The 24,437-nt window shown below is 38.5% G+C and overlaps 2 protein-coding genes and 1 pseudogene across 2 annotated transcripts; all 3 read right to left on the bottom strand.

The window, feature by feature from the left end:
• Positions 1-365: 365 nt before the first annotated feature.
• On the bottom strand, positions 366-5,380 carry LOC138878977 (late blight resistance protein R1-A-like; annotated as a pseudogene).
• Positions 5,381-10,350: 4,970 nt separating this feature from the next.
• LOC104211341 (putative late blight resistance protein homolog R1A-10) lies at positions 10,351-15,321 on the bottom strand. The gene is made up of 3 exons (XM_009760383.2): positions 15,219-15,321; positions 11,557-13,180; positions 10,351-11,455 (listed from the first exon to the last, which is right to left on the bottom strand). The coding sequence occupies exons 2-3, from the start codon at positions 12,714-12,716 to the stop codon at positions 10,351-10,353; spliced, it is 2,265 nt and encodes a 754-aa protein (XP_009758685.2). The 5' UTR covers positions 12,717-13,180; positions 15,219-15,321.
• Positions 12,995-14,201, bottom strand: LOC138878978 (putative late blight resistance protein homolog R1A-4). The gene is made up of 2 exons (XM_070158550.1): positions 13,056-14,201; positions 12,995-13,009 (listed from the first exon to the last, which is right to left on the bottom strand). The coding sequence occupies exons 1-2, from the start codon at positions 14,199-14,201 to the stop codon at positions 12,995-12,997; spliced, it is 1,161 nt and encodes a 386-aa protein (XP_070014651.1).
• Positions 15,322-24,437: the final 9,116 nt, after the last annotated feature.

Raw genomic sequence — 24,437 nt, forward strand, 5'->3', positions numbered from 1 at the left:
CCCTCGTCCGAAGTAGTCAGAGCTGTTGACTCCTCTTCCAAAGCCTTCGCTTCTTCGATCTCAGCAGAGAGATTGAAACCCTTGGCATGCACTTCCTCAAAGGCCTGCCTCCGAGCTTTTAATCGAGCATGTGCAAGGGCGCGAGCCAGTTTGAGCTCAGCCTCTTCAGATATCTCCCTAGCTCGAGTATTCGCTACAGCAGCGTCATCCCGATACCAGGATAGGAGTGCATCGGCTTCAGACTTGTCCATGGATAATGCGGCAGCCAACTCAGCATGAAGAGCCTTGAAGTTGTGAGCCTCCTCTTTAGCACCTTGAAGAAGACTCTGTGTTGAGGCCAGCTCCCCTCGAAGAGTATCCCTTTCCTAGGCCATGTTATCCTTGTACCGCTTCAGCTCAAGGATCTCAACATCTTTGGCTGCAATCTCTTCCCGAAGCTTCTCTACTAGGGCATCCTTGCGCTCAATCTACAAATGACGAGTCAAGGTCATAAATACCAAGTTATGAAAACAAAAAACAGGCTCATGAATACCGAACTACCCGCTCGATAAAGTTGGCCCGCTCTTAGAGCACTTTCTTCGAGCTTGCCCGAAGGCTGCTCAGTTCTTCCTCCCTTCGGGCGTATAGTGTATTTTATCTCTTTCGACTCCGAAGCAAGCTTCTCGGACTCCTCATCACAATGAGTCAGTTTAGCTCTTAACTTGGAGAAGGCCTGGTCGTACAGCATCGTGACCTATAGAACGAAGGAAAGAAGTTAGAAAAACAAAGATCAAAACTCAAGGCACAAAGGTTATGTCAAAAGTCATTTGTTTTTGGAGTTTCGCAGCCTCCTCGAGGACGACTGGGGTATCGAGATCAGCATCATCTTCAACACCGGCAAAAAAATCTCCAAATTCATCATCCTCTCCCTGGGATGCCCCCACATCGGGAGTCTCCCTGTTCTGGGCATCTCGTATTTGCCCTGGGGAAAATAACGGGTTTGGTTGAAGATCGCCTATGATGTCAACCTCTATCGGGGCTTCTTCTCACCCTCAAAGGGCCTCAGAGCTGGATCCTTCGAATGCGCCAACCAAGTGCTCATCAGCACAAGTTGTATCATGTTTAGTGGTCGGCTCGGGGACTGCATCCAAACCCTCCCCAGGGTCTCCTCAATACGAGGTGGGACTACATCGGCCATATCAGACTCGGCAATCTTCTGCCCGGAAACCTTCGAAGCATCAGCGCTTCGTCTTGCCCTACGTACCAATGGGCAACCATCGTCGTCTTCGTCTTCAGCACAAAGACCCTCAACAGTTTCTGGAGTTAGGACCGTTGCATCTGCCCTAGGCTTTCGAGCCTTAGCTCTCTTTGGTTTCGGGGACTTCGCCAGTATCTCCTTCTTTCTCTTTCTATATTTGGTGGATCTTTGGGTCTCCTCTTCACCAGAAGGAGGTGGTCTCATTGAAACGGCTTCTTCGAGGCCTGCACGAGCATAAAATGGCAAACATAACACCAAGAAATCTATTTATAGGGAATTTAGAAGTTACAGTGGTAAGGGCGTACCATGATTTTTGGCCTCCTATCAAGTTTTGTCCAAATCATGCCAAACATGCTTGTCATATGAAGAGGCGGTGTCTAAGAGTTTAACCCATCCCGGGAGGTCCTTGACTGCACCGGGGAACCACACGGTGGCTACGTAACCGGAAGATAATCAATTCAAATAATAAAGAAATTAGTTCGAAAGAGGAAAAGAGGACATTCAGATGATAAAACATGCTCGGTGTAACGATACTTACGTCTCATATTCCATTCCTCAGGGAATGGTATCTTCTCAGCAGGGATGAGATCCAAAGTCCTGACTCGAACGAAGCGGCTCATCCACTCCCAGTCTTTATCTTCGTCGATGCTGGCAAAAAATGCTTTGGTAGATCGACATCGCAGTTTGACTAGGCCCCCTCGATAGAGATGAGGGCTATACAATCTAATCAGATGATCGAGGGTAAAATTCATCCCTTGACCATGTTCGAGAAATATCTAATCAAATAGACGATTCTCCAAAAAGAGGGATAAATTTGACCAAGCGTCACTCGATACTACTGGCAAAAATCGAGGATTACCGGGTCTATCGGTGGAGAAGAAGAATCTACAAGACCTAAGGTCAAGGGATACGTATATACTCTAAGGAAACCAGCTCTATGCTTGGTTATATTCTCTTTCGATGAAGGGATCTCTACTTGTACCGCCTTTCCCAGCGGCAATCTATTTTCACTTTCTTTATGTCGGTTATTAGACTAATGTACCGAGACATGGGCTCGCATCGACCCGGTACCGAAGAAGGTTTTTCAATTTTGAAATCAGAGGATGTATCGAAGGGACCAGGAATACACTCTTCAATACAACGAGGCGCTATCTTTTTGCTCTTGGTCGAGCATGACAAAGAAAGGGCTTCCTCTTTTGAGGTACTATCTTAGAAGTTTTGGTCATGGTTACAACAAAGTTTCAAAGTAAGCTGACGAAGAAGTGAACACAAACGAAGGATGAAGACAGGAAACTGTTAACAAAGATTAAAATACTTGAAGATGTTGTAAAGGTTTAAAAGATGGGGAATTGAAATATTTCTAAGAGTCATCTAAGTGTATTGGAGGAGTTAAAAGGGCGGCCAATAGCGGTTCGTGGGCTTTTCGAGAACTGTGTTTGACAAGACCTCTGTACAACTTTTTTGTCACGCCATTTAATGATCTCACGTGGTTGACGTCACAATGGGAGTATGGAAGAGGCAAGAACTCAAGATCGTTTCTCATCATTTCATTCTAAGAAATGCGGGGACTATCTGTATACGGCCAAAATCGGGAGTTCGACTTTGGGCCTATTGTAGCATTCCACGCCCGGCCTCGAGAAGCTCGAAGCGGAATATGAAGTTTGACCCCGAGGTGCGTCCCTTGAGAGAGCACATAGAAGGTTCACTATGGTCAATTTCGGAGCAGTATGAATCGATAATCGTCATAGAAAGGCAGGAAATTCCCAAGGGCACGTGACTAGAACTGACAGAGTCTGCGAGAAACAGTACAAAAATCCATACTGGGCCAGTATGCAGCTGTACCAATAGCATTTCCTCATCATTATTAGACATGTACTATATTGGGATCCCTCCTCCTATATAAAAGGGACCCTTGGCATTTTGTAACACACATGAATATTAAATGCAATAGAACATTCTCTGCTTTCCTTGCCTAAACGTGCTCAACAATTACTCTACAGCTTTATTGCTCCTCATTTATTGTTCATATATTGTTCTTCATTTGTTGTTCATTATCAACTGTTAAAGGTTGCCCTCGAGGTCCTATATCGCTGAGCTCGAGGCTCTCAATCTTGTGACCGCACTGGTTTGCTTATCATTTCTTGCTCATTGCACTTAGCATTATTTACATAACAATTAGTATTAAGATAAATCACGTATTTTTAGAACCACAAATCAAATATAATTGTTATTACCATTTTCAAGGTAAACAAAGTGGTTATGTTGCGAAACTGCAATTGGTTTTTGCAAAGTGTCTCAATTTAACCATCTTCTAGAGGGTAATGGGTAGAGACATACTTATCGAAGAATCATTCGCCAACATCAGAGTTTCAAGTTTCTAACAATTGGATATGAATGATGAAATCAACGGGGTGCGATGAAATCGATGGGGTGCAAGTTTTTGCAGGAAAATGCCTCAAGTTAACTAGACCAGTAGGGTTAATATAAGTGAACCCATATCCAACACTTTTAGAAATTTGAAGCTGTAAAAACTGTGGGAGATCGGGTCAGATGAAACGAGATGATCAAGCAAAAATACAGAGCAAACACGTGACCAACACAAGCTCCATTCTCCAACACGATGCCCTTCACCAAAAATAGATATGTGATGAGCAAGCTGTTTCTGACAGAAAACGGGGAAAGAAGGATTGGCATTTTGATTCCTGCGAATAAAGAAGTTAGTAAAATGATAAAGATTAATTGTCAATATAATTTGAACAATTAATTAATTGAAGAAAAAGAGTACTATTATTTGTATAGTACCGTGTTATCCATAGGAGAAGATTCTCTTCCTTTTCTCTCTCCTTGCAGAAATCATGCAGTAGGTCATGAACGCGACATGCTTTGATCTTACCTCTAGAACTCCTCTTAGTTCCCATCACTAGATTTCTTCCACTAAGATTCCCCAAATAACCTTCTGCTATATCCTCCAAACTCTTGCCGTTGCAACTTTTTATGAATCCTTCTGAAATCCATAACCTTGTTAACTTCGAAACTTTAATCACATTGTCTTCTAAAAAAGCTCCAAAATAAAGAAAGCAAGACCTCAGATGATAGATGATCATAGGGTAAACTCTGATAACTTTGTTCTATAATGGCTCTTGAATCATTGTGAATGTAGAGACTTAAAGTTTTGGCCACTTGTTCCCAACATTATTCGTTCTACTCTATCTTTGACAAAATACCAGCCACCAAAGCAACAGAAAGAGGCAACCCGCCACACGTTTTTGCTATTTGTTGCCCAATATCCATTAGGAGAGAGGAGCAACTTTCTTGCCCAAACACCTTCTTCTGAAGTAGCTCCAAACTTTAATCATCGTTAAACATACGAAGTGGAACTGGATCATTTTGAAATCTAGCATAATTGGCAACTTCAAGATTTCGCGTTGTTAGAATGATTCTACTTTCACTATTGGCATCTCGAAAAGAACCTACTAGATCATCCCACACACTAGCTTCCCACGCATCATCAACAAGGATGAGATATTTTATGGAGAATAAAACTTTGCGATGCTCATCAGCTAATTCATCAGCATGCTTTACTCTATATTTAGTGTCCTCTCCGATAACATCACGTAGAAACACTAATAATAAGTCCTTACGTGAATATACTTGAGACACACAACACTGTGCATGGATGTCAAAGTGAGAGATAACTAACCTGTCAAAGTAGAGTCTGTAGGCCAAAGTCGTCTTTCCTAGACCCAGCATACCAACAGTTGAGATAACATCTCGCCCTCTGGTGCCTTTTATAACTTTTCTATGACATCATCAAAATCCATAGTTTCTTCATTCATCGTTGAGACCTTCCCAAATTTGATGACGTATGAGCTGTGACAGTGTGCATTGCATCCCCAACCATTTTATTTTCATGAATCTCTGCAACCTCATATCTGACAAGAGTAATCTCCTCCATGATATCCAAGAGCCAATGTTCATGCCACCAGATAGGAGCTTTTTCCCTTATACAAGCATCTAGTATGTACTCTACCTCATACGTTGAATAATGTTGCCCGGAGATTTAAAAACTAGTGCACTGTCCAAATCTACTAGTGCCATGTCTTCGTATAATGAGTATAACTGAAGTCCAACATCAATAACCATAGTGTCAATATCTCGAAGAAATTCAAGATCTTTTATCGGCGTAATTGACTCTCAAGAGGTTAAGCATGTTTTGACGGATGACCAAAAAGCATCTTAATTTTAATGTTTTTAATATTCTAATATTATAATTCCATAATTTAATCGAAGAGTATCTAGAACTATCAAAGGCAGCTAATATAACCAAATAAAAAATGATAATCTAGAGAAAGAGAGATTAGTATAATGTAAAAGATAAACTAATAAAGTGACATGTTTTTTAAATGGTTTTTGTTTTAAAATGTTTTTGGAAAACTTCTCTTGAAAATGATTGGAAAATATTTTTGTTTTTGAAAGATTGTTTGGAAAAATGTTTTTAGGAAATTGTTTTTGGAAAATAGTTTAAAAAGTAGTATAGGAGGCTCAGATATGCATTTTTTGATATCGGTCCAGACATGAGAGTGGGAACCACCTTGCGACTACGGTAGTTAATCGTATCGCCTTCCGAAGGGTTATTGGTTCGTCACGTCCTCGTCTTTTATTTTCCGATGATTATCATCATAGCCTCGTTATTTCGGGCCTAGTCCAAGGGTCGTGGCCTCAAAAAATTATGAGAAAACTATTCAGTATAGCCCCTCAAACTTTTAAGGGCAAATATCATTTATAATCACTCGGGCCAAACCTATAATGCTGCCTAAAATTACAATACTCATTTTATAGCCCAAAAGTAATTCTAGTGGCTAGCCCAAAAGTACTGTTTTCTGCTCTTCCAATTGAAGCTCCAGCTCCCTTTCCAGTACTGCTCTCTCTTCCTGCTCCTCCGCCGTTTCTCGGAATTACGTCGTTCCACTAATTTGACAAATTTGCTTAACCACAACAATTACATATCCTTTCTAACGTGAGTTCACTATCCACACACTTGTTTAGATAAAAGGTTCAAATTCCACTTGTAATATAGCATTTTCTTCCGCTTTATCCTCCTAAAAAAATCATTCCTAAAATTGATTTTTTTCAAAATAAAACATTGTTGCAACACTACTTCGTTTTATAACCTATAATTGAATGGAAAACATGTTAAAAATCGCCTTAACTTTTCCCTCCAACAGAAATACATTTGCCGTTACTCATTCATATCATAGTTACCCTTACCTTGGCAAACGAAATTCTCGTTGCTTTTACAATTACATATGTAAGCTAACACGTAAATGACACATATAACTCGTACTACTCGCTATGAAGTTTTTAAAAAAAAGTAAGTTTTAGACAAACGATTAAACAAATTATACTCAAAGGAGAATAAATGATGGTGAAAATGGCTGAAAACTGTCACCATACAATTTATATACAATAGACTGTCACTATACAAAATATATACAAAAATAAATTGTCATTATATAAAAAATATACTAAATAGAATGTCACTATACAAAATAGACTGTCACTATATAAAAATATACTAAATAGACGGCCACTATATAATTTACATATAATAAACTGTCACTAGACAAAATATATACAAAATAGACTATCACTATACAATATATACTAAATAGACTGTTACTCTACAAAAAAATATACAAAGTAGACTGTCATTATACAAAATAGACTGTGAATATACAAAAAATATACAAAACAGACTGTCACTATACAAAAAATTATACAAAATAGATATTTCGGGCTATTAGATGCAAGAAGTTTGGGCCGAAGGGCCATTTCGTGTCAGTGAAGAAAAGAGAAAATCTCACTTTATACTCATTAATTTCAAACTATTTACCCTTTAATACTCAGGCCCAAACTATTTACTACTCCTACCCATGAAGCCTAAACTATTTACCCGGTATTCTTGACAACAGGGTATCGTATTCTTGACAACATGGCCTCTTTATTATTATTGTTCTTGATTTATTTTTACTAGGAAAAAGAATTAAATCATGGCTGTATATTTCAAGTATAAAAGTGCTAAAGATTATGATTCAGTTCCAACTCTTGATCAATTTATTTCTGTTGGCAATTTGAAATTAAAAATATTTGAATTCAAGCGTTTTGGTAGGGGTAAAGATTTTGAACTTCTTATTACTAACGCTCAAACTAACGAAGATTATGTGGATCAATTCTGCTCCACTAACGAAAATGGCTAGTTTCAATTCTGCTCCACTTTTTCTTGATTTTCTTTTCCCTAGCTCTTGCTCTTGCCTTGGCCCTTGAATTTAAAATTTTTGTTTTGAAGATTTCTTGTTTGATTCAAAGTGGGTGTTGTTAAATTTGCTTATAGTACCTTCTGGAAGTTCATATTAAAATTTGATAGCAATTGGAGCTGATTTGAGATGATTGAGATCAAAATTTTCAGTTGAAAATCGAAGGACACAGCTACAGTATACCGCTACGGTATACAATATGTTGTAGGAGTATATAGCTATACTGCAACGGTATACTATTATAGTTTACAATATACTGCAACGGTATATTGTAATAATTGAAGAAGAATACAGTTACCTAATAATATACCGTTATAGTATACAATATACTATAGGAGTATATAATTATACCGCACAACAGTATACTATTACAGTATACAATATATTGTTATAATATACTATAATAATAAGCAATTTACTGTAACAGTATACTGTAATAATATACAATATACTATAATAGTATACTTATTACACGTAAATTCACTTGCTTTTTCCCTTTTAATTTGCTTTAAGCTTTTATCTAGCGTGAGGTCCAAATTGAAAATGCAAAAATAAAATAAAATATTATAGTATGATATATAATATAACGATATATTCTTACAATTAGATCCTTTTGGAGTTTTTTGAAATTTTTATTGACAACTGATATTATTTCAGTTTAATAATTGAATTAATTTTTTTTAACTCTTTGCGTACAATTGTATACCCTGTTGGTATAGTTATATACTATACCGGTATCATATGTTAGTTAATATTTTTTGGTTGTATTAACTACATTTAATTGGTACACAATTTGATTTTTCCTTAGTAATAGTATAAAAAAAAAAGAATAATAAAAAGTAGTAAAAACAGTAAATGAAATTAGATTATGAAGAAAAAAAGAATATTAAAAAAAATAGAAGTTAAATGAAATTAGAAAAGGAAAAAAGAAAACAATAAGAAGAAACTGAGAAAAAAGAAAAGGAGAAAAGAAAAAAAAGAAAAAAAAAGAAAAGAAGCGTAAAATAAAAAAGAATTGAAGAATAAAGAAAAAATTTCACACAAAAACTACTATGGGTAGGAAATGTAATTAGTTTATAGGTAGAAAACCAAATAGGTAGACAAGTATAAATAATTTTATTTTTGTGGGTAATTGTGTCAAAACCCAAAAAAACATGTAACTAATCCAAAATGATTCTCATCGGCCTATGATGTAGTATTTGTTCATAATCAGTAAAACCTCCCACCAGTATCTCATCATAAGTAATAGATCTGAGATAATTACGAAAGGAAGAGGAAAGTAGCAACAAAAACATTGCGAGGTCAGCACGACTTCAGACGATAACACTACCACATGTTTCCGAACCAAGGTATGATATCAATTTCTCACGTCAGTAAACCAATTTAACAGCGCCAAATTGATGGCGCAACAAAATGAAACCAGTAGCAACACCCAAATAACACCAGTTAAACCAATATGGTTTTCACTTCATAGGACCATAAACATCCCTCTAGAAGATAGAGATCAGTGGCGGCTAGGGCTGCTTATCGGGGGCGGTTATTTACTCTTAACGGTTTGGCTTATCGCTTATCGGCTTTTAAATATATTAATCTGCTAGCCACCCGATAAGATATCGGGCGGATTGGTATTGGTTTAGCTCTTATTGGGCGGTTACGGGGCGGTTTATCGGCCTAATTCAATCTATATTGCGTGCATTAATTTTTTGCTAGCAGCCTAGCATATAAATTCAGAAATCGAAATTACACATGAGTCCAGACATACATGTCTGTTAACGCCTACATAAGAATGATGTAGTGTGTCATGTGTTGGAGAGTGAAAAAAGTAGAACACATTGTACATTATAGGCTACATTAACCGAAGATAAACTGAATGAGTTGATTCATTACCTTTCCAACATTGCCATTGCTAAAGATGTTACTGCAATTGAGATCTCTATGAATAACACAAGGGTCATGAGTGTGTAGATAATCCAAGCCCTGTAGTATTTGCCTAGACCACTTCTTCAACGCCTTAATCGAAACATGACGATGCTTCTTCGTATAATCCCTCAAATTACTAGAGGCACATTCCTCAGTTATGAAATTGAGGATGTTATGTTCATTGTCTTTCCGGACATGATATAGTACTATGATGTTGTCATTCTTCAAGTTCTTCAATAGTGCAATCTCCGAATGGATCTTCAACAGTGCAATCTCTGGAAGTGGAAGGGTTTTTGATATTTAATATATATATGGATAAAAATATAATATATATATATATATATATATATATATATATATATTCTTAACGGGTTAACGGATTATCTGTTAAGAAAATTGAATAATCCGCCCCCAAACCGATAAGACGTTAATAAAAAAAATTCAATCCGTTCCCCGTTCGTTAAACCGTTAACCCGATACCAATAAGCCATTAAGCTTCGGTTTCGATTCGGTTTTCGGTTTCGGATCGGTTTTGAACATCCCTAGTGGCGGCAGAGGCGGATGCAGGATTTTAAGTTTATGGATTCCTGTCGCAATTTCAAATTAATATACAATAATAACTGGGTTCACAAATAGATATTTAATAAATTTTTTAATAAAAATACAGGGTCTACGCAAAAGTTATTGGGTTCCTGGGAACCCGTATACTACGCGCTAGATCCGCCCATGAGTGGCGGAGCCACTTTATAGCAAACATACCTTGGCGGGAAAAATACACTATGTAGTAAAAAAATTATATGTATATACACTATATGTTGACTCCTCTTGATTTTTTTCGTACGTTCACTTTTATATATTTTGACGCCCTTTAATAACATTTCAAGCTTTGCTAGTGATAGAGATCCGGAACTCTGAATTCTGATAATCTTCAACTTGTGTTTCCCAAATATCCCTTGCTGACTTGTCAACAGAATCATTGCATATCCTTACCACAATGGATTTTAGAGAAGAGATGTCTCTGAAACAAGAAGGAATCTCCTCAAGAGAGTAACAATGACGCAAAACCAAGTGTTCAAGGTTAGGAAAGGCATCATCATGAACAGTCCATTCTCGTAAGGAGATTATATTGTGTAATTTCAAGACTTTGAGTTGAGGGAACTCGCCATTGCTCACTTTCCATTCCCTATCTTTAAAGTACACGCACTCCAGTTTGAGTACTTGAAGATTCTGAAGTGAAGCAATTCCTAATAAGTGCTGAGGATGCAGGTGAAAATATTTTAGTTTCAAGTTTTTGAGATTTGGTGCAGAGATGCAAAAGGGAATTTTTTTCTTTGGATTTGCATTTTGAATCTTCAACGTTTCAATCCCTGTTGGAAAATTCAGTACATAGTACTGAAAGTTGTCAATACCCTTGACTCTGCATTTCAGTTCCCGAAGATTAGGTGTTTTTCCCAACATCAATTCTGCATCCTCGACACAAGAAAAACATGGAGTGGAAAGAGTTTTCAGATCATAAAGTGTTTTTGAGTTCTCATGTAATTCTTCTGCATTTTCTATGATAAAGCTGCATTTCGAAATATGAAGATGCCTCAATTTAATCATCTCCCAGAGTGTAATGGGTACTGACATTTTGCCTTCATCATTGTGTATTATCAGAGTTTCAAGATTCCAACAATTGGCTATGAATGATGAAATTGACGGCTTCGAAGTTTTTGCAGCAAGATACCTCAAGTAAACTAGATCAGTTGGGAAAGAATCAATACAAGTGAACTCTAAATCCAACACTTTCAGAAATTTGTAGGTGTAGAAAATGTGGGAGAGTTCGCGACATGTAAGATGAACACGATTATGCATTATGAAAGAACCAACATGTGACAAGTACGAGCTTGATTCCCCAATATGATAGTCTTCACCATAAATGGACATGCGATGAGCAAGTTGCTTATGACAGTAAACGCAGGAAGAAGGATTAGTATTTTGATCCCTGCAAATATAGAAATTAGTAAGATTATAAGATTATTTTTCAACATAACATGAACCACTTAGTTAATTGAACCAAAAGAGTGCCACTAATTGGTATATTACCGTCTTTTTATCGATACGAGGAGATTCTCTTCCGCTGCTCTCTCCTTGCAGAAATCATGCAATAGGTCATGAATGAGACATGCTTTGATCTCACCTCCAGAGCTCCTCTTAGTTCCCATCACTAGATTTCTTCCAAAAAGATTTTCCAAATAACCTTTTGCTATATCCTCCAAGCTCTTGCCTTCACAACTTTTTACAAATCCTTCGGAGATCCACAACCGTGTTAACTTTGAAACATTAATCACACTGTCCTCTAGAAATGCTCCAAAGTAAAGAAAGCAAGACCTCAAATGATAGGGTAACATCTGATAACTTTGTTCTATAATGGCCCTCGAGTCTTTGTGAATGCGGGGACCTAAATTATTGGCCACTTGTTCCCAACATTCTTCTTTCTTCTCCGTCTCTGCTAGAATACCAGCCACCAAAGCAATTGAAAGAGGCAACCGACCACACTTTTTTGCTATTTTTTGCCCAACTTTTGTTAGGAGAGGGGAGAAGCTTTCGTCACCAAACACCTTTTTCCGGAGTAACTCCCAACTTTCATCATCGTTAAACATACGAAGTTGAAGGGGATCACTTTCAGATCTAGCGTAATTAGCTACTTCATGATTTCGGGTTGTTAGAATGATTCTACTTCCATTATTGCCATCATGAAAACAACCAATTAGATCATCCCACGCACTAGCTTCCCACACGTCATCAACAAGGATGAGATATCTTTTGGAGAATAAAGCTTTGCGAAGCTCATTAGCTAACTCATCAGCATGATTTTCTCTACGTTTAGAATCCTCACCAATAACATCACGTAGAATTGCCAGTAACAAGTGCTTACGTGAATATATTTGAGACACACAACACATTGCACGAATGTCAAAGTAAGAAACAATTGACCTGTCAGAGTAGAGTCTGTAGGCTAGAGTCGTCTTTCCTAGACCCGGCATGCCGACAATTGATATAACATCTCGCCCTCTGGTTCCTCTTATTAGTAGGTATCTTAGATCTTCTATGACGTCCTTAAAACCCACAAGTTCATCATTCATCATTGGAGACCTTGCCCAATTTAATGATGTATGAATTGTGCCGGTATCCATTGCATCCTCAACTATGTTTTTCCCTTGAATATCTGCTACGTCTGTTGTGATAAGAGTAATCTCCTCCATGATATCCAAGAGCCAATGCTCTAGGCACCAGACATGAACTTTGCATATACAAGCATCAACAATATATTCTACCTCATATGCTTTGTTAATCAATTGTGTAGCACAACTTTGAATTTTGTCGAGGTCATTGTGTTGCGCTTGTGAAACAGCCTTCAGAAAAGGTTGGGAGCTCTCAAAATCCTTCTGAATGATTTGAAGTTGTTTCGTGACAGACGCTAGTGAATCTGAATGGCGGCTTTGGAACTCCTTCAAGTTGTTTAAAAGGAAATCAACATAGCCTAGTCCATTAATCCCTGGCAATTTAGATTGGAACGCCTTCCGAATGGTGGGATAAATCACTGCGCTAATTATGTGTTGAATGTTACCCGGCAACTGATCAAGAACTTGTGCAGGGTTCACTTCTGCAAGTGCTATGTCTTCCTTCTCCTCATCCTCGCCTTTATATAACGAGTAAACGAGAAGCCCTACATCAATAATGACAGTGTCAATATATCGAAGAACTGACAGAAGTTCAAGATCTTGTATCGGCGCATGGATGATATTGGCTCTCAAGAGGTTGAGCATCTCCTGAAGGTTTGCCAAGTGATCATTCAAAGCAACTCTCTGACTGGAGTTGCTATTAGCTGGCAGTTCCGCCAAATTGTGTAGAATTATCTTCACAAAACTGGCTTCGGTGTCAGCTGCTGGCTCACGTTGGATGTTGGGATACCATCCTGACTGTATTGTCGCCTTCAAAGATTGCAAGACATTAACATAGATCTCGCGGATGCATGGTTGAATGGGCTTAATCCTCATTCGCAAGAAATCAGAAAGCAAAACATTTATTTCTTCTGGAGCCAAGTCTGGTAAATACAACCAGAAAAACGTTGATGCGTAGCCAGCCACAGCTAAAACATGAGTGAAGAAATCAGCAAGATGTTGGCTCTGAGGCTCTACAAACCTCTCTGAAACAAAGCAGAAGAAATTATGCAGCAAGTTCACTTCCTTTAAAATAACATCCACATGTTCCATTGTTTCGGGAACATAAAGAAGTGAACACGAATCATCAATCTTCACTAGATTAGGAAGATTCTCTACCACGGAATGGATAAATTCTGTTACAAATTTGGGAATAGCAATGCCATCCTTGTTGGCTGAAAGTGGTAATGATATTTTAGGAAAGGAGTATTTGGCTTTAATTTCCATCTTAATCGACCAAATCTCATTTTGAACCGAGTTATTGAAATCACAGTAGTTGTCTAGGTGCAATTCAGAAAACTCAACTGCAGCATCTCGAAAAAGAGATTGGATTTTCTGAGTGACATCTAGCAAGTTGGGTTCATGTGTGAAGCTCTGCAGGCGGAAAAAGATATCCAGGAATTTGAATTCGTTTTTAAAGAACTTGACCATATCTATAAAAGTTTTAGGGAAGTACAAAATATTGTCAAGTTGTTGCAGATGCTCAAAAAGACGATTCTTTGAAGACAGATATTGGTTAGAAGACATCTTTTCTCACAAGTGGTGAGTGATCAAAAGAAATTGTGATGAAGTTGAACTGCAAAAGGGAAGAAGGAGAGAGCAATTCATATGGTTTGATACTAAGCCTTTGCACTCAAAATAACATTTTATACTACTCATGAGGTTCTTTTCTTTCCTCTTTGTTTGGAATTTTATATTAGTTGCCAGCTGTCATATAACCACTCAATAAATTTCCATTCAAATTTTGTATCAGCAATTTGCATTAATTGTCACGTTACAGTTGACTTTAATTAAGGACAAAGAGCAGCATCATTTACCAAATCATTCTTTTTTTCTGTTTCTTTTTTATTTTTTCTGTTTCATATGGCTTTTGACCTTTCTAAAGGGCAAGTCCTTTTCTATTAAAATTATAGTATATGATTATATTAGAATTGGTCTACCAAAACTAAGTTTTACAGCTTAAACAAATATTATAACCAGCAAGACAAGGGTGGTGAGGGTATTGTTAAATCACTTTCTTTTAACTGTTGTAGAATCCTTGCTACTTTAGGGAATCGTCATGCCATGCATGGATTACCATCTATCAATGATCCCCAGGATCATAACTACTATTGTAATGCTTAACGTTTTTGTTTAATGGAATAAATATCTTTTTCTTAAAAAAAAAAAAGGATATATAGACCTATAAATTCATATTGACATTAGAATTTAGACATAGCAAAGGCAACTTCTATCATAAGAAATAGTCAGTAAGGCAGCCTGGTGCACAAAGCATTCGGCATTCATGTATAACAATGATATAAAGGAGCTAAATTACACAATCAAGGATATAGATGGACGTACTGCCCTTGATAGATCTGCTAACGATGTAATCAAGGGCTATATCCTTAGCTTTTTTGTCCTAATTAGCCTACTACATAAACTAACTAAAAGATACTAAATTTAGTTTACTGACTTATGGGACTTGAAATTTACATCCAACATACTTTCAATCACTTTCAGGCATTTTAACAAACAGGTCAGGGGCATCTCAATATTACTTACCAAATACAATGAGATAACAAGACCAAAAGCCCGTAAATATCTTGAGAGAAACATCTGCAATGGAATAAAAGGAATGGCATTTCGCGACACGTATGCAATTGAACTTCTATCTTAGGAATGAGTCTTGATGAAATGCACTTCTTGGATGATCAATTTAACAATCTGCTCAGCTTGCCTCTGTTTTGCCTGGAAAATCCTCATGTTCCTTTCTCGCCGAATGAAATAAACACATCCAGCTAAGGTTTCAATATATCTACTCACTGGCAGTGCTACCTTTGACATCAATTGTCGTGAGATACCCATCCATTTCAGTAGTTTACCCTAAACAGTGGCAACATAGGTACAATGGTTGATACTTTCTTCTTCCTCAGTGCATAAAGGGCGGCTTCGCTCAGTTGTTATACCCCATCTTCCCAATATCTCTCTTGTGCTCAGCTTGCCAAGTATAGTCATATAGAAAATAAAAATCCATTTGGGAGTATCACCATTGTTGCATATCAATCACTTCCAAAGCACTCTCTTAATATGAGGAGAGCAAGATTTTGGCACAGTGACAGAACAGCATTTTGATGAATTGATGGAAAGCACTAGGGTATTAAAATACAAGAAAACTGGGTGAAATCTGATAATGTCCATCTCATTGAAGAAGTATTAGGCATGTGCCTAATAAGAGTTTTCTTTGGTTTGGTAGCCAACCTTGTTGACTTGGTTTGGTTGGTAGCCAACCTTGTTGAATTTCTTTGGTTTGGTAGCCAACTTTGTTGAATTGTGAAAAATGTGTGTAAATTGTCAAATATTGTAGGCTTTAGAGGGTGAAGCTTTGGCTATAAAAGGAGAGCTTCAACTCTCATTTCTTCACACCAACAAAGAGAGAAAGAAAGAGTGAGGTTTCACAGACAAGGTATAAGAAAATAGTCTGTGAGGAAAATAGAGAGTGAGCGATATTGTAGTGAGGTGGGAATATCAAAAGAGGGTTATTTCTTTTGAGTGTTGTAGTGGTCTTTGGAGTATTTACCTCCGACCTACAAAGTGTAAAATTCCTTACTATAGTGATATCAGTTGCTCCTCTCGGGGTCGTGGTTTTTTTTTCCCTTATTCAGAAGGGTTTTCCACGTAAAAATCTTGGTGTCATTGTTACTCTTTTATTCTTGTTAATTACCGTATCTCGGTGCTACATTATTATTCCGCTTTATTATCGTGAATATTATTTTGGTAAGGGGTTTATTCCCAACAACTGGTATCAGAGCACAGGTTCTGCTCGTTCACTGAAATACTATTCACTGTCGGTAGTACTATACTTGGTGAAAAATAAAAATGTCCGGAGTAAAGTACGAGGTAGCAAAATTCAATGGAGATAACGGTTTCTCAACATGGCAAAGAAGGATGAGAGATCTGCTCATCCAACAAGGATTACACAAGGTTCTAGATGTTGATTCCAAAAAGCCTGATACCATGAAAGCTGAGGATTGGGCTGACTTGGATGAAAGAGCTGCTAGTGCAATCAGGTTGCACTTATCAGATGATGTGGTAAATAACATCATTGATGAAGACACTGCACGTGGAATTTGGACAAGGTTGGAAAGCCTATACATGTCCAAAACGCTGACAAATAAATTGTACCTGAAGAAGCAGTTATACGCCCTACACATGAGTGAAGGTACGAATTTTTTGTCACATTTAAATGTGTTTAACGGACTAATCACACAGCTTGCCAACCTCGGAGTGAAAATCGAGGAAGAAGATAAAGCCATCTTGCTATTGAACTCGTTGCCATCTTCGTACGATAATTTGGCAACAACCATCCTGCACGGTAAGACTACTATTGAGTTGAAAGATGTCACATCGGCTCTTCTACTCAATGAGAAGATGAGAAAGAAGCCTGAAAATCAAGGACAGGCTCTCATCACAGAAGGTAGAGGCAGGAGTTATCAAAGGAGTTCGAACAACTATGGTAGATCCGGAGCTCGTGGGAAGTCAAAGAACCGATCCAAATCAAGAGTCAGAAATTGCTACAACTGTAATCAACCAGGTCACTTCAAAAGAGATTGCCCAAATCCAAGGAAGGGCAAAGGTGAAACCAGTGGCCAGAAGAATGACGACAACACAGCCGCCATGGTGCAAAATAATGATAATGTTGTCCTCTTTATAAATGAGGAAGAGGAATGCATGCACCTGTCAGGTCCAGAGTCGGAATGGGTGGTTGACACAGCGGCATCTCACCATGCCACACCGGTAAGAGATCTTTTTTGCAGATATGTAGCAGGTGATTTCGGCACAGTGAAAATGGGTAACACAAGTTACTCAAAGATTGCGGGGATTGGTGACATTTGTATCAAGACAAATGTCGGATGCACATTGGTTCTAAAGGATGTGCGGCATGTACCTGATTTGCGGATGAACTTGATCTCGGGAATTGCTTTAGACCGAGATGGATACGAGAGTTATTTTGCAAATCAAAAGTGGAGACTCACTAAGGGATCATTGGTGATTGCAAAGGGAGTTGCTCGTGGCACGTTGTACAGGACAAATGCAGAAATATGCCAAGGTGAATTGAACGCGGCACAAGATGAGATTTCTGTAGATTTATGGCACAAAAGAATGGGTCATATGAGCGAGAAGGGATTGCAGATTCTTGCCAAGAAATCACTCATTTCTTATGCCAAAGGTACAACTGTAAAACCTTGTGACTACTGTTTATTTGGTAAGCAGCATAGAGTCTCATTTCAGACATCGTCTGAAAGAAAATTGAATATACTTGATTTAGTATATTCTGATGTTTGCGGCCCAATGGAAATTGAATCAATGGGCGGTAACAAATATTTTGTTACTTTTATTGATGATGCTTCACGAAAATTATGGGTTTATATTTTGAAAACCAAAGATCAGGTGTTTCAAGTTTTCCAGAAGTTTCATGCTCTAGTAGAAAGGGAGACGGGTCGAAAGCTAAAGCGTCTCCGAAGTGACAATGGAGGTGAGTACACTTCAAGGGAATTTGAAGAGTATTGTTCAAGTCATGGGATCAGACATGAAAAGACAGTTCCTGGAACCCCACAGCACAATGGCGTAGCCGAGAGGATGAACCGCACCATTGTGGAGAAGGTGAGAAGCATGCTCAGAATGGCTAAACTGCCTAAGTCATTCTGGGGTGAAGCAGTTCAGACAGCCTGTTACCTGATCAATAGGAGTCCATCAGTTCCGTTGGCGTTTGAAATCCCAGAGAGAGTCTGGACCAACAAGGAGGTGTCCTACTCGCATCTGAAGGTGTTCGGTTGCAGAGCTTTTGCACATGTACCAAAAGAGCAGAGAACAAAGCTGGATGATAAATCTATTCCCTGCATATTTATCGGATATGGAGATGAAGAGTTCGGGTACAGACTGTGGGATCCTGTAAAGAAGAAGGTCATCAGAAGTAGAGATGTAGTCTTCCGAGAAAGTGAAGTTAGAACTGCTGCTGATATGTCAGAAAAGGCGAAGAATGGTATAATTCCTAACTTTGTTACTATTCCTTCTACTTCTAACAATCCCACAAGTGCAGAAAGTACGACCGACGAGGTTGCCGAGCAGGGGGAGCAACCTGGTGAGGTTATTGAGCAGGGGGAGCAACTTGATGAAGGTGTCGAGGAAGTGGAGCACCCCACTCAGGGAGAAGAACAACCTCAACCTCTGAGGAGATCAGAGAGGCCAAGGGTAGAGTCACGCAGGTACCCTTCCACAGAGTATGTCCTCATCAGTGATGAGGGGGAGCCAGAAAGTCTTAAGGAGGTGTTGTCCCATCCAGAAAAGAACCAGTGGATGAAAGCTATGCAAGAAGAGATGGAATCTCTACAGAAAAATGGCACATACAAGCTGGTTGAACTTCCAAAGGGTAAAAGACCACTCAAATGCAAATGGGTCTTTAAACTCAAGAAAGATGGAGATGGCAAGCTGGTCAGATACAAAGCTCGATTGGTGGTTAAAGGCTTCGAACAGAAGAAAGGTATTGATTTTGACGAAATTTTCTCCCCCGTTGTTAAAATGACTTCTATTCGAACAATTTTGAGCTTAGCAGCTAGCCTAGATCTTGAAGTGGAGCAGTTGGATGTGAAAACTGCATTTCTTCATGGAGATTTGGAAGAGGAGATTTATATGGAGCAACCAGAAGGATTTGAAGTAGCTGGAAAGAAACACATGGTGTGCAAATTGAATAAGAGTCTTTATGGATTGAAGCAGGCACCAAGGCAGTGGTACATGAAGTTTGATTCATTCATGAAAAGTCAAACATACCTAAAGACCTATTCTGATCCATGTGTATACTTCAAAAGATTTTCTGAGAATAACTTTATTATATTGTTGTTGTATGTGGATGACATGCTAATTGTAGGAAAAGACAAGGGGTTGATAGCAAAGTTGAAAGGAGATCTGTCCAAGTCATTTGATATGAAGGACTTGGGCCCAGCACAACAAATTCTAGGGATGAAGATAGTTCGAGAGAGAACAAGTAGAAAGTTGTGGCTATCTCAGGAGAAGTACATTGAACGTGTACTAGAACGCTTCAACATGAAGAATGCTAAGCCAGTCAGCACACCTCTTGCTGGTCATCTAAAGTTGAGTAAAAAGATGTGTCCTACAACAGTGGAAGAGAAAGGGAACATGGCTAAAGTTCCTTATTCTTCAGCAGTCGGAAGCTTGATGTATGCAATGGTATGTACTAGACCTGATATTGCTCACGCAGTTGGTGTTGTCAGCAGGTTTCTTGAAAATCCTGGAAAGGAACATTGGGAAGCAGTCAAGTGGATACTCAGGTACCTGAGAGGTACCACGGGAGATTGTTTGTGCTTTGGAGGATCTGATCCAATCTTGAAGGGCTATACAGATGCTGATATGGCAGGTGACATTGACAACAGAAAATCTACTACTGGATATTTATTTACATTTTCAGGGGGAGCTATATCATGGCAGTCTAAGTTGCAGAAGTGCGTTGCACTTTCAACAACTGAAGCAGAGTACATTGCCGCTACAGAAACTGGCAAGGAGATGATATGGCTCAAGCGATTCCTTCAAGAGCTTGGATTGCATCAGAAGGAGTATGTCGTCTATTGTGACAGTCAAAGTGCAATAGACCTTAGCAAGAACTCTATGTACCATGCAAGGACCAAACACATTGATGTGAGATATCATTGGATTCGAGAAATGGTAGATGATGAATCTCTAAAAGTCTTGAAGATTTCTACAAGTGAGAATCCCGCAGATATGCTGACCAAGGTGGTACCAAGGAACAAGTTCGAGCTATGCAAAGAACTTGTCGGCATGCATTCAAACTAGAAGACAGTGCTACCTCCTCTGGATGAATGAGACTGGAGGGGGAGATTGATGATGTCCATCTCATTGAAGAAGTATTAGGCATGTGCCTAATAAGAGTTTTCTTTGGTTTGGTAGCCAACCTTGTTGACTTGGTTTGGTTGGTAGCCAACCTTGTTGAATTTCTTTGGTTTGGTAGCCAACTTTGTTGAATTGTGAAAAATGTGTGTAAATTGTCAAATATTGTAGGCTTTAGAGGGTGAAGCTTTGGCTATAAAAGGAGAGCTTCAACTCTCATTTCTTCACACCAACAAAGAGAGAAAGAAAGAGTGAGGTTTCACAGACAAGGTATAAGAAAATAGTCTGTGAGGAAAATAGAGAGTGAGCGATATTGTAGTGAGGTGGGAATATCAAAAGAGGGTTATTTCTTTTGAGTGTTGTAGTGGTCTTTGGAGTATTTACCTCCGACCTACAAAGTGTAAAATTCCTTACTATAGTGATATCAGTTGCTCCTCTCGGGGTCGTGGTTTTTTTTCCCCTTATTCAGAAGGGTTTTCCACGTAAAAATCTTGGTGTCATTGTTACTCTTTTATTCTTGTTAATTACCGTATCTCGGTGCTACATTATTATTCCGCTTTATTACCGTGAATATTATTTTGGTAAGGGGTTTATTCCCAACAAATTCATTCACCTCAAGAGTCAATATGTAATGACTTACTAGCTCACTGTTAAACTCAAAACTATACAACAACAACAAACCTAGTGGGATCCTACAAGTGGGGTCTGGGGAGGGTAGAGTGTACGCAGACCTTAACCCTATCCGGGAATGATAGACTCTCCGCTCAGGAAAGATTAAACGAAGTAGTAGCAAGTTAAACTCAAAATATGAACGCAATAACTACTTAATGGACAATTTTACAGATTTAGTGAAGAATACCTAATATTAGCATATTGAAATACAATCTAAACCATGGATATTATCTCAATCCACAAAGGTAAAGCTCTGAAAGCAAATGCTCCGAGCAATTTATAAGTAATTTCTCAAAACACAAAGATTACATAAAATAGACGTGTAAACATTATACAGCAATAGCAACTTAGTGTAAACCAAAAGAAAGAAAAAAGGATTCAACTGTTTCCCTCAAAGACCTTAAATGAGTGTGTATTGGGAAAAAATTGAATTTACATTATAGTTGACGTGGTATGACACGTGGACTGGTCAAACGGTCAAAACACAATAAATAGCCAAGAGGCACGGGCGACAACAGATAAGGGAAAAAGAAAGCAACATAGGTGTGGACCGTTACTAAAATAGGTACGAGTCTCGTACCTATCCAAGTCATTTAAAGACCGAAGATCGGAAGAAGTTGAATATACGAATCTGATGACGTAAAAGAGTCTAAATACAGCATTAAATATCAAATACGTTAGAACATTTGAATAAATGATTGTGTAACGTTTCTTTTAATGTCATTTATTGCTCATAATTGCCTCATTAAGACAAAGGCATTACATCTTCTCCTAGAATTAACTATAAAAGGAGAAGAACTCACCATCTGTAAGGATACGAAATACTATTGGGATCTTACTGAAATACAAAACTATTTACTGTTTTACCATCATTCTCAAAAACATTTTATTTTCGTCTCCTGATTATCAGTAACCCGAATTTCTTTTTTAGCTTTGACCAAAGACTCAGATTTTTGGTTAAACAAATTGGTTCTGTTACCGGGAATCTGATAATCTTTTCTTTTTACGCTATATCTTGTCCATTGTTATCACCATGTCAAACAACACCGACAATAACAGTAATAACCCATTGGGAAACCATGAAAATCAAATCCATCAAAATCAAGGTGACGTGGTCCCCTCCCTCCAAATTCCCCACGTCAATCTCGTGAAGGCACTCCTGTTACTGAATCCCGTGCCGATCAAAAAGAACAATCTAAACACTTTGAAGGAGGCACAAATGAGGCTTTACAAAAGCTAATTGATGCACAGGTCGGCAAAGCTCTTCAGGCTCTAGTTAGTCGATTGCTTGTTGCACCACCCACACCAACTCCTAATAATAATACATTGGAGAATCCCCGTTCTGGTCTTGTTAATTCTGGGAATGGAGGAACCACCAGCGAACCACAGGAAGGGGGACCAGGTAATTTAAATAATTCCTATTTGCAAAATTTAGTACTAACCTTGCAGAAACAGATTAAGGAACAAAATAAGCGTATTGAGCAAATCCCTGGAGTTCCGCCTGTAATAAAAGGAGTAGACATAGACAAATACTCACAACAACCTTGGAAGCCAAGTGTTGCTCCCCTTCCAATTCCGAAAAAGTTCAAAATGCCTGACATCCCGAAATATGATAGTACTACAGACCCACGTGACCACGTGACTGCATTTACAACAGGCGTGAAAGGCAACGACTTGACCAAACAAGAAATTGAATCAGTACTGGTCAAGAAATTTGGAGAAACACTCACCAAGGGTGCATTAACCTGGTATTCTCTTTTATCTGAAAATTCTATAAATTCTTTTGCTGAGCTTGCAGATTCTTTTATTAAAGCACATTCGGGAGCACAAAAGGTTGAGAAAAGAATGGAAGATATTTTCAAAATCAAACAAGGGGATTCGGAGTTGCTTAGAGATTTTGTTGATAGATTCCAGTAATTTAAATGACAAAAGTTCTGAAGCCACGAGACGACTCAAAGAAAGCCTTCGAGAATTTCCTGCAACCACACGGAATGATGTTTACAACAGGTATAGTACGAAGCTGCGAATTGAAGAAGATATCGTACCTAAGTTTCATCATGAAGAAAGGGGTGGTCCCAGAAGATCAGAAACCGAAAAAAGATCAGGTAAAAACAGGTACGATCCATATATGGGACCTGCAGGAAAAGACCCACGGTCAAAACAAGATAGCCAGCAATATGATCAAAAATCGAGGAATAGGGACTCTGGTTCTTCTTCGAAATTCAGGAATGATCGGAACAGACAAGAGTCACGCGATGATGACAGAAGTTTAAAGGCACGATTCAGCGGATATAATTTTAATGTTTCTACCTCCGAGCTCGTGGCTATTTTGAGAAGCATGGGAGATAAGGTACGGTGGCCAAAAGAGATGCGGTCAAATCCAAATAGACGCAATCCAGATCATTGGTGCGAATTCCACAATGATCACGGGCACAAAACTTTAGAATGTAGATTCTTGCAGAGTGAAGTGGATCATCTATTGAAGCAAGGGTACCTCACTGAGTTATTTAGTGAAAAAGGAAAACAAGCCTATATGAAAAATAGGCAAGAGCCACCAAAGCCTCCTTCACCCAAGAGAACAGTGAATGTGATAAGTGGGGGAGAAGATATTCACGGCATAACCTACACAGCCTCCAACAAGGTTTCTAAGGTAACAACTACACACGGGAAATGGGTGCGGCAGGTTTTAGAAAATGAAAGTATTTCGTTCGATGACGCAGATACCGAAGAAGCGATAACTCCACATAATGACGCTCTGGTAATATCTTTACTTGTATATGATACTAATGTAAAACGAGTTTTGATTGATCCAGGGAGTTCCGTAAATATTATACTACTAAGGGTATTACGTGAAATGCAAGCTGAGGACAAAGTGATACCCAAGGCGCACACCTTGTCAGGCTTCGACAATTCAAGTGTGGTAACAAAAGGAGAGGTAATTCTAACAACTTTTGCTACGGGTGTTGTTAAAGAAACTAAATTTCAGGTAGTTGATATGGAAATGGCCTACAATATGATCATGGGGAGACCATGGATACATGATATGGATGTTGTCCCATCAACTCTACATCAAGTTATTAAATTCCCATCACCATGGGGAATTTGCCAAATTCGTGGGGATCAGCAGACGGCTAGAAGTGTCAACGCTGTAACAGGTACGAGCACCATAAATAAAGAAAAATAGCAATTACA

The sequence above is a fragment of the Nicotiana sylvestris genome, chromosome 10 (assembly GCF_000393655.2).
Source record: "Nicotiana sylvestris chromosome 10, ASM39365v2, whole genome shotgun sequence".
Lineage (NCBI taxonomy): Eukaryota > Viridiplantae > Streptophyta > Magnoliopsida > Solanales > Solanaceae > Nicotiana > Nicotiana sylvestris.